Genomic DNA, 12,308 nt, shown 5'->3' with positions numbered 1-12,308 from the left:
CCATGTCAAGACAACATGATCACTCTCACCAAAGTGGCCATCTTAGTTATAGACAAATCCTCTGATGCTGTTACTAGATATAGCATTCTCTAACCCCTGGTATCTTCCATAATATGCTGCTTCAGGTGATTATTTCTTAGTAAAAATTAAAGATGCCAAGAAACCATATTCCTGGTAAAGTTTGCTCCTGAAGTAATTTCAATACTGGGCAACTTGTATGCTGAAGCTAATGGCTTCACATCACTTGCCTTAGTATCCCATAAAACACATATCCTTTCAGACATGTATTATTATTATTATTATTACGGGCAACTCCAAGGAGTCGACAGACTCATCGAGGGATGCCCTAACATCATGTCAAGAACAACTATTCGACATTCACACAGTATCTATCATACCTCGCCTTGAACTCATTCACAGTCATGGCACCCACAACAGACTCTGGCAGCTTATTCTACTCATTCACCACTCTCCAAGTAAAACACCTAGCTCTAAACACCCTTGCTAACCACATTCTTGCCCAGCTTTCATGTATGGCCCCTAGTCCTCCCACCATCATTAATGTATAATGCTATACATTATGGAAAGGGTCACTACCTAGACCAGTTTCAACCTTTATTGAGGTCTCATTAGTGGGAGCCAGACCAAGAAGTGATACCAAGGTTGAAGTAATGCAGAAATCATATTTCCATATACGAGTAGCCAAAAGGTGTCACACCTTATTATTAAAATACTCTGGATTAGAGATAGATGTTGAAGTTTTTCCACTTGGTTATGTTATAAATTAAAGATGCCAAGAAATTATATTCTTTACTTGAGGTGCAAACTTTGTTTGCTTACACTTGGATAAAGGATTAAACCAAGAATATAATTTCTTGGTATCTTTAATTTATAGTATAACCAAGTGGAAAAACTTCTAACATCTATCTCTAATCCAGAGTATTTTAATAATAAGGTGTGTGACACCTTTGGCTACTCTTATATGGAATTGTGACTTCTGCATTATTTCAACCTTCATATCACTTCTTTGTCTAGCTTGCACTGACGAGACCTCAATAAAGATTGAAACTGGTCTGGGTTTCTATCTCCCAATTGGCATCTATCTCGCACCAGATGGCCATAAATGCACAACCTCTAGCTGAACTACTTCTTTTGGCTGTTATTCATCAGTTATCATCAACAATACCCTTTTTCCAATTTTTTTTTTCTCTATTCTCCGTGAACATACTATACCATTCACATTCTGTCTCGCTAACTATATTATCTTCTACCACCCATGTCTTACTAATACCAATAACTTTTGGCCAAGAGGAAATAACCAATCCCAAAAATTTCTCTGTTCTGAAAAATGTACTGATTGCTCCTGGTATTAGTGTACATAAAGTGCAGTAGTCTCCTAGGCCCATAGCTATCCCATTCTAATTTGTTTCCTGCAATACTAACTTAAGCATCTTGTGTACTTTCTCAAACTCACTTGCTGCATTGATATCTGTAGACACACATCAAGTTTCTTCCTAATAGCTCTATTTTTACATCCAATCTCACTTCATGCAACAACACTTTTTTCCAAACTCTGAACACAAGATCCATTCCAGTGCAAACCATCCACCTTGCATAAGTCTTTCTGTCCATCAGACTCACTCCACAAATCCCCAAACTTCACATCATTCCCACACAACAGATATATACTGCTTGGTGAAATACTGGGCGAAAAAGTAAAAGATGCTATGCTAGTAAGGAGGGTAGCCAAGAGCGGTACGCTACCAGCACTTTTTTCCAATGGTGAACTTGAATATATGGGTGAAGACCATTAAACCAATGTAAGAAGGCAATAAGTTTGTTTTTGGAATAAGTACTGATGACAAAAATGGTGATGTAACAAACCCATAAAGAGGATTGAAGATGAATGTATGAAAACAAAAGTATCATACATAGGTGGAGACAGAAGGACACCATGGCTGTTCCTTCAGTCTGATCCTATTTTTTTCTAACTGAAATATCCTGATTATATCACAAATTCAGATATCTTTGCCACATCAGGAGGGAAATCATTATATAGAAATGTTGGTAAATTAGACAAAGAAATGTTGGTAAATAGAGAAACAGTATCATAAAGTACAAAACTGACTACCTCTCCCAAAGTTTCTTTCATGTTTATTAAGTGTTCATATTGGACAGTCTAGATCTTTTTTCAAGCATTTCACTTGAAAAAAAATTAAAATACCACTTGATCTTTTTCAAGTGGAATTCTTAATGCAAGATTTGGATTGTCCAACATGAATGCTTAATAGATGTGAAAGAAACTTTGCAATTCTGTATACGTTGTTTTTATTATTTTTGATTTTCAAAATTTGGAGAAAAGAGCAAAGCTAATAATAATGGCAAATATCTCTTGGATTTCTACTCAGGACATGGACTGGTTATTACTAACACCATGTTCCAACATAAAAATGTGCACAAATTAACATGGAAAGAGGAAAGGAATAAGAAAAGTCTCATTGACTATGTTATTGTTGATAGTGATGTTTTCTCCCTGGTGCAGGACACCAGAGTGTACAGAGGATTTGAAATTGGAAGTGATCACTATTTAGTCTTGAGCGGGATAAAATTGAATTTCATATTGAAAAGAATAACATGTAAGAAAGTTTTAAATCGAATAAAAGTTGAGCAGCTCTCAGATGTGAACTGTAGACTAAAATACACAAAGATTATTGAAGAAAAAATGAAAGAGTTTGAGAACAGGAACCAAACCTTGGAGATTCAGTGGCAAGCCTTCAAGAAAACACTGATTGATTCAGCCAGAGAGGCATGTGGTGAGGTTGTCTGCAAGGATAGAAAAATCAGAACTCCCTGGTGGACACAGGAAGTTAAAGAGGCAGTGAAGGAAAAGAAGAAAGCATATCAAAAGTGAGTGTCAAATAAGTAAGCTTGTGCTCTTAGAGAATATAGAGACAAATGCAAGAATCCTAAACACTGTGTAAAACTAGCTAAACGAAAGTCATGGGAGGACTTTGGCAAGAATATAGAAAATAAATATCAAGAAGGCAGCAAAATATTTTGGAGGTTGTTGAAGAAGCTTAGGAATGGAGGAAAGAGTGCTGTAAAAGGAGTTAGAGATGATAAAGGTGACATGAAAACTGGAATAAAAGATATACTTGAAGTATGGCGTAATTACTTTGAAAAACTGCTAAATGAAACAAGCAGTGATGACAGCACAGTGGTAAAAAACACTGACCAGGCATGCAGGCAGGAATGCATATCCATACTTGAAGTAGAAAAAGCCATCAAAGACTTGAAATGTGGAAAGGCAGCTGGAGTAGATGATATTTGACCAGAAATGCTGAAGTATGGTGGTATAAGAGTCTTACAGTGGCTGCATTGCATAGTTCAGAAAGCCTGGACAGAGGGACAAATTCCCTCTTTTGGAGTAGAGCTCTCATAGTACCCATATATAAAAAGGGAAATAAAACTGAATGTGAGAATTACAGAGGTATTTCCCTACTGAGTGTTCCTGGCAAGTATACTTGCCAGGAACACTCAGTAGGGAAATACCTATACAAGTATATTATACCTATGCAAGTATACTTGAGAAACGATTGAGAAGAATTGTAGAAGAAAAGCTTGGTGAAGAACAAGCTGGATTCAGGCCAAACAGAGGCTGTCAGGATCGGATCTTCACTTTATGACAAATAGTCAAGAAAGCATGGGAATATAACAAAGATCTGTATTTAAGTTTTGTCTATTTGGAAAGGCATATGATAAGGTGCCAAGAGAGAAGCTATTCAATACGCTGCAGTTATATGGTGTCAATGGGACATTATACCAAGCAATACTTAGTCTTTATTTGAGTTGTAAGTCAGCAGTTAGAATTGAAGGAAGTACAGGAAGATGGTTTAATGTTAAATCTGGTGTGAGACAAGGATGTACATTATCCTCTCTGTTATTCATTATCTATATGGATCACATTATGAAGGAAAGTGGTATTAAACATGATATCAAAATTGGAGATGTTAATGTCAGCTCTTTGCTTTATGCGGATGATGTTATACTTCTAAATAAATCTGCTACAAGTCTGCAAGATTCTCTGACTAAATTGAATAGCTGTTGTAATAGATGTGGTATGAATGTCAGCAATAAAAAGACAAAGACAATGAAAATAGGCAGAATCATCGAAAATGTCAACTGTGTTGTGAATGGAGAACCTGTGGAACAAGTAAAACATTCAGCATTTCAGCTACTTAGGCATGATTTTTACTGCAGATGGTAAATTAAATATTGAAATAGACAACAGAATCAGCAAAGCTGGTATGGTGGGAAGTCAATTGAAAAATTCATATGGAATAAGAGAGAAATTAGTCGGAACACTAAATTAGCTGTATACAAGACAGTGTTCAAACCAGTTTTAACTTATGGATCTGAGAGCTGGGTCAGAAGTAAAACACTTGACCAAAGACTAGAGACCGCAGATATGAGAGTCCTGAGAAAGATTATAGGTGTGAACAAATGGCATCAATGGCAATATCATATTAAAAACGAGGATATTAGGAAAGAACTTGACATTGTCTTCATCCAGGAATGCGTTAGCAGAGCTAGTCTCAGGTGGTATGGTCACCTAAACAGAATGGACGAGGAAAGATTAGCAAAACCAGTGTTCTCTGCCATGTTGGCAGCAAAATGACCCAGAGGAAGACCAAGATATAGGTGGATTGATACGGTACAAAGTGCTTTAGATGATAGAAATATAAGATCTGATAATGTCGGAGTCTTGACAAGTAACAGACTGATTTGGAGGAAAATTGTAGATAGGAAGTTAGTAATGATATAATTTTTTCATGTAGTACTATCATATCCTGTACACCCCGTGTGGGTACATGGCAGGAAGTTGATGATGATAATATTTCTGACTCGCACACAAAAGGCTTGAATTCCAGAGGTTTGTGGCAAAAGCTATATTAGTTGTAGATCGAGTGGTAGAATCTGTACTGCTGGTCACTGATTAGTTGGTAGGTCTCTAGGTGGTTCTAGAGTTGGTTGTTGATGACCTCCATAATTTTAGAGAGAACAAAAGTGAGAGTAATCGGACAGTATTTTGTTGGATGTGAGCCTGTTTCTATGTTGTGTAGATGCCAGTTGAATAAGATAGATTGAAGAGCCAATACAGGATTGATGTTAGTTCTGGCATCCCACCTATTGTTAAAATATTAGTATTAGATGTCCACCAGTATTAGATGTCTTGTTTGTATTCAGGTTATTAAGGATTCCTTGGATTTCTTTCTGGCAGGAGAAAAATGAGTGACATGGAGAGAGTAGGTAGCTCTTGGGGAAATGGAGGAGAACTTTGCCCTGGTCACCATTTCAGAAATTGGAAGAGAGGAGTGATACTAGTAAGTCAGTCTTGTCTTTAGGTGAGGTAACTATGGTACCATCTGGATGTGAGAGTGGTGGAAATCTGGGTGGACAAAAGTTGTGGTCAATGGCTTTGACATGGGAACAGAAGCAGCATCTGTCATTTCGGCAGGATGTAACTTTGCAGCATTTGGCCCAATGGACACTTTGCAGCAAAGTGTCCATTCAACTTTGTGTACCTTCTTAAAGTCATGCAAGGGTGATCTGAAAAGTTCTCAGCCTAACAATGAAAAAACAAATTTATAATTTCAAAATTATTTTTATTTTTCAACATAATCTCTCTTAAGACTGATACATTTATTAGAGGTCTTCTCCAGCACCATTATCCCGTTCCCGTAGTAGTTCTCAGTAAGATCTGCAAAATACCCCTCTACAGCTGCAATCACCTCTTGATTCGAAGAAAAACGCTGACCAGCAACGAAGATTTTTAGTTTTGGGAAGACATAGAAGTCACAGGGAGCCAAGTCCTGAGAATAGGGTGGATGTTCCAACAATTCTTGGCCAGATCCCTTAATTTTCCCATTGCCAAAACACCGTTGTGGGAAGGTGCATTGTCCTGTTGAAAGACTATTTTTTTATCTGCAAACCAGGTCTTTTCTCACGAATTTTTTTGTCTAGTCTGGTTGAAAGTTCAGAATAATATTCCCTGGTTATTGTTTCAAGACAATTAATAAACATCATCCCAAAACACCGATGCCACAACCTCTTCTTCTTTGGTGCTGAATGACGGGCTTCTATCCACTGTTTTTACTGCTGTTTGGGTTCTGGTATGTACTAGTGAATACAAGTTTCATCAGTAGTAATAAATTGACGCACAAAATCAGTTTTATTCGTGTTAAAATGCTGCAAGCACTGTTTAGAGATTTTCAGTTGAGTGCATTTTTTGATCTGCACGGCACCCATTTTGCGCAAAGCTTTTTCATTTGCAATTCTTCAATGCAAATGTATCTTACATAGTCTTTTGAAATGCTTATAGTCTCAGCAATTTCACGCACTTTGACTCACCGGCCATCCAATACATATCCTGCACTGATCAATGATTTCTGGTGTTGTTACACTTTTTGGATGTCCTTCACGTGGATCAACTTCAAGACTGGTACGGCTGCATTTAAGCTCGGCATCCCATTTCTTAATTGTCGAAAATGAAGGCCCATGAACTTTTATGTACTTTGAATGAATTGCTTTTGGCATTAAACCTTCTTTTTCAAAGAATTTTCTTCCCACACAATACTCAATTTTATCCATTTCAAGGGATACAGACACACTTTTGCTTCCAACAGCTGTATAAAAAAGCTGCTTGATAGAATGACTTGCAATTTCACATCGATGCTCATGACAGCTGTACCAACTTAGGGAAAAAAAAGTCTTGCCGATAGTGTTGCCATTTATGGTTGAGGCCGAGAACTTTTCGTGCCACCCACGTAGAGTTGTCTGCATTAAATTGTTGCTTCCATTTCTGTTCTTTTAACCTTTTAAAATCATCCTCTAAAGAACTTGAAATAATCCAAATAGGTTAGTACTCAGTTTAGCTTCGTATCTTCAGCAGAAAGAGAAATTTTGCTTTCGCGCTGCATAGATCCATAGTTGTACAGAGGTGTTCATGTGAAAGAGAGGTTTGAAACTTATAGCTCATTAGTACTAAAAATGTCAGGAGTTAGGTAATCTTGTAACCCAACCCTTCTACTGTTCTAGAGACCAAACATAGTATTTTTTCTGCAACTTCAGGCCCTCCATAAGCAAAGCTTGCTAAGCTGTCAATTTGAAGTACCTTTACTTTTTCTGCTGAATAGCTGGAATTTTTTATGTATATATCTTCATTATCTCCTATTTTGTGCTGATCTCAACATCTTTCGAGAATAATAAAATTGAAGTAACATTAGCATAGACTGGCCTTGCATATTAGATGGGTGATTACATCATATTGTGTTTGTGCAAGCTAAACATTCAGTTATAATTGTGAACAACTCAGTTTTATGTACACTGTCTGATCAAAAATATCCAGATGCCTTCATAGTAGTGAATATGGCTATTTCATCATAACCATGGCTCATACAGGTACAAAAGGAAGCACATAGTCTTGCAATCTTCATAGACAAACATTAACAGTAAAATTAAAATGGGCTACAATGAAGAGCTCAGTGACCTTGGACATGACACTATCATAGGAGTCTACTTTTTTTTAACAGCTCAGTTTGGGAAATTTCTGCCCCTACTACAGCTGCCTTTATGTTATTGTGAAGGGGAAATGCCTACAATTTCAACCTGGTAGACTACATAAAATCACTGAGCAGAACCTAAGTTCTGATGTGTGACACAAAAAATCATCTGTTCCAAGTGATTTTTTTTCACTGAGAACAGGTGATTGTTGAAGCATTCGCTGCTTAATTCCAAAATCCCTCTGCAAGTAATACCAACAACACAATATTCATCAGGAGTTGAAGAGAAAGGTTTCAGAGCCACACAAGCTTAACATCAGTAATGTCAATGGAATGTGTTGGGTAGTGTGATATGAGCTCACCACCATTGGACTCTGGAGCAGTGGAAACTTGTTCTCTGGTGTGATGATTCACGCTGAACCATATGGCATCCCAACAGGTGAGTCTGTTTGGTAGATGCCAGGAGAACACTACCTGCCTGAACATGTCTTGTCAACTGTGAAGTTTGGAGGAGGTATCATGGTCTGAGACTGTTTTTCATGGTTTGGACTGGCCCTTCCTAGTTCTAGTAACAAGGAATTAATGCTATGACTGATGATGACATTATAGGCATTTTTATTCTTTCAACTTTATGGCAGCAACTTGGTGAAAGTTCTTTCCTGTTTCAACGTGACAATGCTCCAGTCCACAAAGCAAGGTCTGTGTAGGAATGGATTGATGAGATGGATATTGAAGAACTTGGAGAACTTCAGCCTCTATGGAACCCAGATCTCATCTCCATTGAACACCTGTGGAATGAATTGGAACTGATTGCGAGCCAGGCTGAATCTCCTGACATCAGCAACTGACCTCATCCGGAAGAATAGAAGGGAATTGCTGTACCAAAATCTAGTGGAAAGCCTTTCCAGATCAAAAGCTATTATAGCAGCAAAAGGTGGGGCCAACTTCATGTGTCTTTTATATTAATGTGAGAGTTGGGATGAGCAGATGTCCAGATATTTTTCATCAGATAGTGTACACACACATATGACTTTGTAGTATGTTATTGTTAGAGGGGGGAAAAAATGTTTTTTCATCTGGTTTGTGTGTAATGAAAATTTTTGCAACAAAGGTATTGAATGTTCATTTCTATGCTAGGAGGAACTGTCTGAATTATTTATGGAAAATGTTGAATTTATGAATTATTTTCTATTTTCATCAGATAGCAAGCTATTCTTTAGATGATCAGAATCCATTCAGATAAGTGTAATCTATGTACTACTTAGATTTGAGTGAGGTCAGGTGTGCTTATCCATTTTTTTTTTCCTCCCAGCAGTAAATTACTACAAATATCTTCTTTTCTAAATAATGGCATGTCAAAGTTATACTTGCCTTCATTATCATATTTTTATTTGAAATAAATCTTTTAGGTGCAGCTTCTTAATAATGATGTTAATGGTGATCTTAATTTTCTTTTCTTTTTTTTTTATGAAGTTATAATTATCATTTATTTTACAGGTGTGCTTTTCTGAATTACCAAACTATAATATTTGTATACTTTGCACAAATACTGTATACACTGGTTGTAATTGTAACGAATTGACTCCTGCTAGGTGTGGGTATATTTTTATTTTTTTTGAAAGCCACAGTTATATAAATGTACATCTCTGAGAGAGATAGATGGATGGAAGGAAGGACAGGTGAGCCCACTTATCATTTATTTTACTGGTATGCTTTTCTGAATTACCAAACTATATTACTTGTACTTTGCACAAATACTGTATGTTAGGTGTGGCTATATTATTATTATGTGTTAATCAGCAAGATGCTATAGTTTTATCTCTTGCTGATCAAGACATAACAGGACTTTGAATTGAATTAACAGGATGAACACAAACATCTGTTATAATAAGATGTAATAATGTCATAAGAAGTATCCACACAGTTATGACCTTTTGTTGTCAGAGGAAATCTGAAATAATGATAGCAGTGTGATGGTTTGAAGAATATTTTGTTGCTGAAACTAAGGCAATTGATACGAAGTCATCAGCCTGTATATACAAGTAGCCCAATCATGAAGTGACTTCATCTGCAAACTTTGTTTTCTACTTGTATGAAGGATGAAATCAAGAATATAATTTCTTGGTATCTTTAATTTAAAGTATCCACACAAGTTGGGCATCTGTTATAAGATAACAAGATGTGTCAAGTCCATAGTTGGTTCTTGAACTATGCCAGTATTATTAAATCTGCTGCATTATCATCCTTGACACACTCATGAAAAATAAGTAACAAAAAGTGGATGCACTTTTCATCAGTTCACAGATTATAGCATTTATCAGGGATGATGAGAGGAGCAATATCTTCTGCGTAAAATATTCTTCAAATGATCATGCTGCTATCATTATCCCAGATTTCCATTGAAAACTAGAGTCATAACTTCATTCTGAAGCCATTCCATTCTTACTTTGCATTCTCAATGTTGTATGATAAACCTTAATTTTTCAGACATTCCACTTTTCATGTGGCCATTTTGTTTGCTTCATGCACTACTATAATTGGATGCTGCAATTTCTATCTTAATGCGAGTGTTTTTTTTTTTTCTTGCTGCACTGTTTCACACAAGTTATTACATTTTACAATGTTATTCCTGTTGACATCCACTTCTTCTTTCCTGTGTTGATCAAGTCTGTGATGAGATTTTCCAGGATATCCTTCAATTTCACTATTGTAGACTCTTAATCACTTTCTACTGTTCAATATATCATTTGACAAGAAATACTTCTGGTTATTCTTGGAAACTGTTGCTAGAGCAGTCTTGCCTGTTTTGTTGTAATCTATCAGTTTTATAAGCAATAACTACTAATCAGTTATTGCTTGGTTTGCTTATCCACCCTGCAACCGTAAGACTTCGGTAGATCCCACCATAGGTTTGAATGTTTTGTTAATGTGTAGGTGGTAGATGAATTTTCTCACCATGTGGGAGATAACTACCCATCTAATCAGAGACCTTAAGCAGCTTGAAAAAGTTCCACTTTTAGTTCTGAAAAGTTAGGGGATTTCTGGAGTATCTAACACTTTAGACTACCCATAGTACTAATTGTGAATGTATTATACATTAGCAGCCTTTCATGGGTTGGATTAAAAAAAAAAAATTTTTAAAGTGAAATGACTAATATTAAGTTTTTATGTCATGCATGTGGTATTGTAATCTGCTTGTACATTAATGTATATATGCTCTGAATAGTATGTAGCAACTCACAGACTCTTCTTGCTCTGGTGTATGAATTTCAGGAAGACCAAGTTGTATAACTGTTGGGTAGCATTCATAATTTTTCTGTTAAGATGTTAACCTGGCATTGATAAGGTGGGGTATTGCAGATCCCAAAGATATAGAAAGAAATAACTGACACCTCACCTTACTAACACCGGGTTAAGAGAGGATTTCTTTTACACATTTTTTTTTTCCATTTGTCAGTTTTTAAAATATTTTTGTTATTTCATATTAAAAATAGCATTTTAGTTCATCTAAAACATTTTTTGTGTTTTATTGCTTAAGAATCATGCATTGTTGTCTTTTTTTTTTTTTTTTTTTTTGTTTCTAGACAGATAGTGAATATGTTTCAAAGCAGGCCATAGAAATAGAGAGTCAGTAAGTATTGCTTTATTATCAAAATTTGTAAAAAAAAAAAAAAAAAAAAAAAAAAAAAAATGTTCTGTTACAAAATAAACACTTGAGTAAAGTGTAAATGACAGTCCATATTTTTAACCAAACAGCAAACTTTGTATAGGGAAACTAAATTTGTTCTTTTCACTGAATAGAACAGATGCTTCAGTGTGATAAAATAAGATAATCTTATCTTATAATCATCTTAAAGATGATAGATATGCAGTTTGATACTCTTGAACATATTGCTTTTTTATTCATGTTGTTAATTAATATTTATTGTTGATTATTATTATCAGTGTGTATATATTATTTATAATATCAATAGTATATCAATGAATAATAATCTAAATATTTATTTTGCATACAAATCATAAAAGATACATCATGCAATTGCATTTTAAAATATCACTGACACATCATTAAAACTTACTTTAAAAAAACTACATAAATATATAGCTAGTTCATAGATATTGATAAATAGATCAGCAGACAGTTTACAACCTCATTGCTAGTGTGATGCATACTTCCTGTCCCATTTACAAATTTTCATGTTGGACTTACATTTAGTATATAGGCTGCAGCTTGATTGACTTTAAAATCACATTGCAGGGTGTCTGTAATTCTCTATCTACATATAAATTAGTTATTGGCCTTGATAACTTCTAAGTATGAGTTAAGTGACTCATAATTAGCACTGCAGAATATATGGATCTGGCTTTGTCATGCATATGTTGCCTCTTATCTTTCCATCATAATGTGGCTTCATGCATAATAAGTCTGTGCATTACGGATATTAATCCTGTCTATATAATTTGCTATGTCTGTCAATGATTGTTTCCTAGCAGTTGAATCTCAACTCCTAGGAAATCTCCTCAATCTCCTTCTGTTGAAAAATCTCTTTCTTCTTACAGGTTCCTTACAGGTACCTCATTTACTGAATAGAATTCAAATCCAGGACTTTCTCCCTGTATATTTTATCTTCCTGTATAACCTAAAATTTTCCATATTCAGGAAGATACAATGATGCCATGTCCTGTCATCTTCTGTGGTACAAGTCTAGTTTGATTAAAATTCTTAATCGTCATGATGAGAGGAAT

General features: G+C 35.6%; 1 protein-coding gene across 2 annotated transcripts in view; it reads left to right on the top strand.

Moving 5' to 3' along the window:
- The window catches only part of LOC150105765 (alpha-1,3-mannosyl-glycoprotein 4-beta-N-acetylglucosaminyltransferase B-like), a 305,129-nt gene that overhangs the window by 60,469 nt on the left and 232,352 nt on the right, over positions 1-12,308 (top strand). For both annotated transcript variants that reach the window (XM_090393561.1, XM_090393560.1), the window contains exon 4: positions 11,147-11,193. In XM_090393561.1, the coding sequence (XP_090249687.1) occupies positions 11,147-11,193 (47 nt within the window). The remainder of the gene's footprint in view (positions 1-11,146; positions 11,194-12,308) is intronic.

Source organism: Typopeltis vanoorti, chromosome 6 (assembly GCF_054136105.1).
Source record: "Typopeltis vanoorti isolate ZY-2024b chromosome 6, IOZ_Tvanoo_1.0, whole genome shotgun sequence".
In the NCBI taxonomy this organism is placed as follows: Eukaryota; Metazoa; Arthropoda; class Arachnida; order Uropygi; family Thelyphonidae; genus Typopeltis; species Typopeltis vanoorti.
This window is presented reverse-complemented; position numbering and strand designations above follow the sequence as displayed.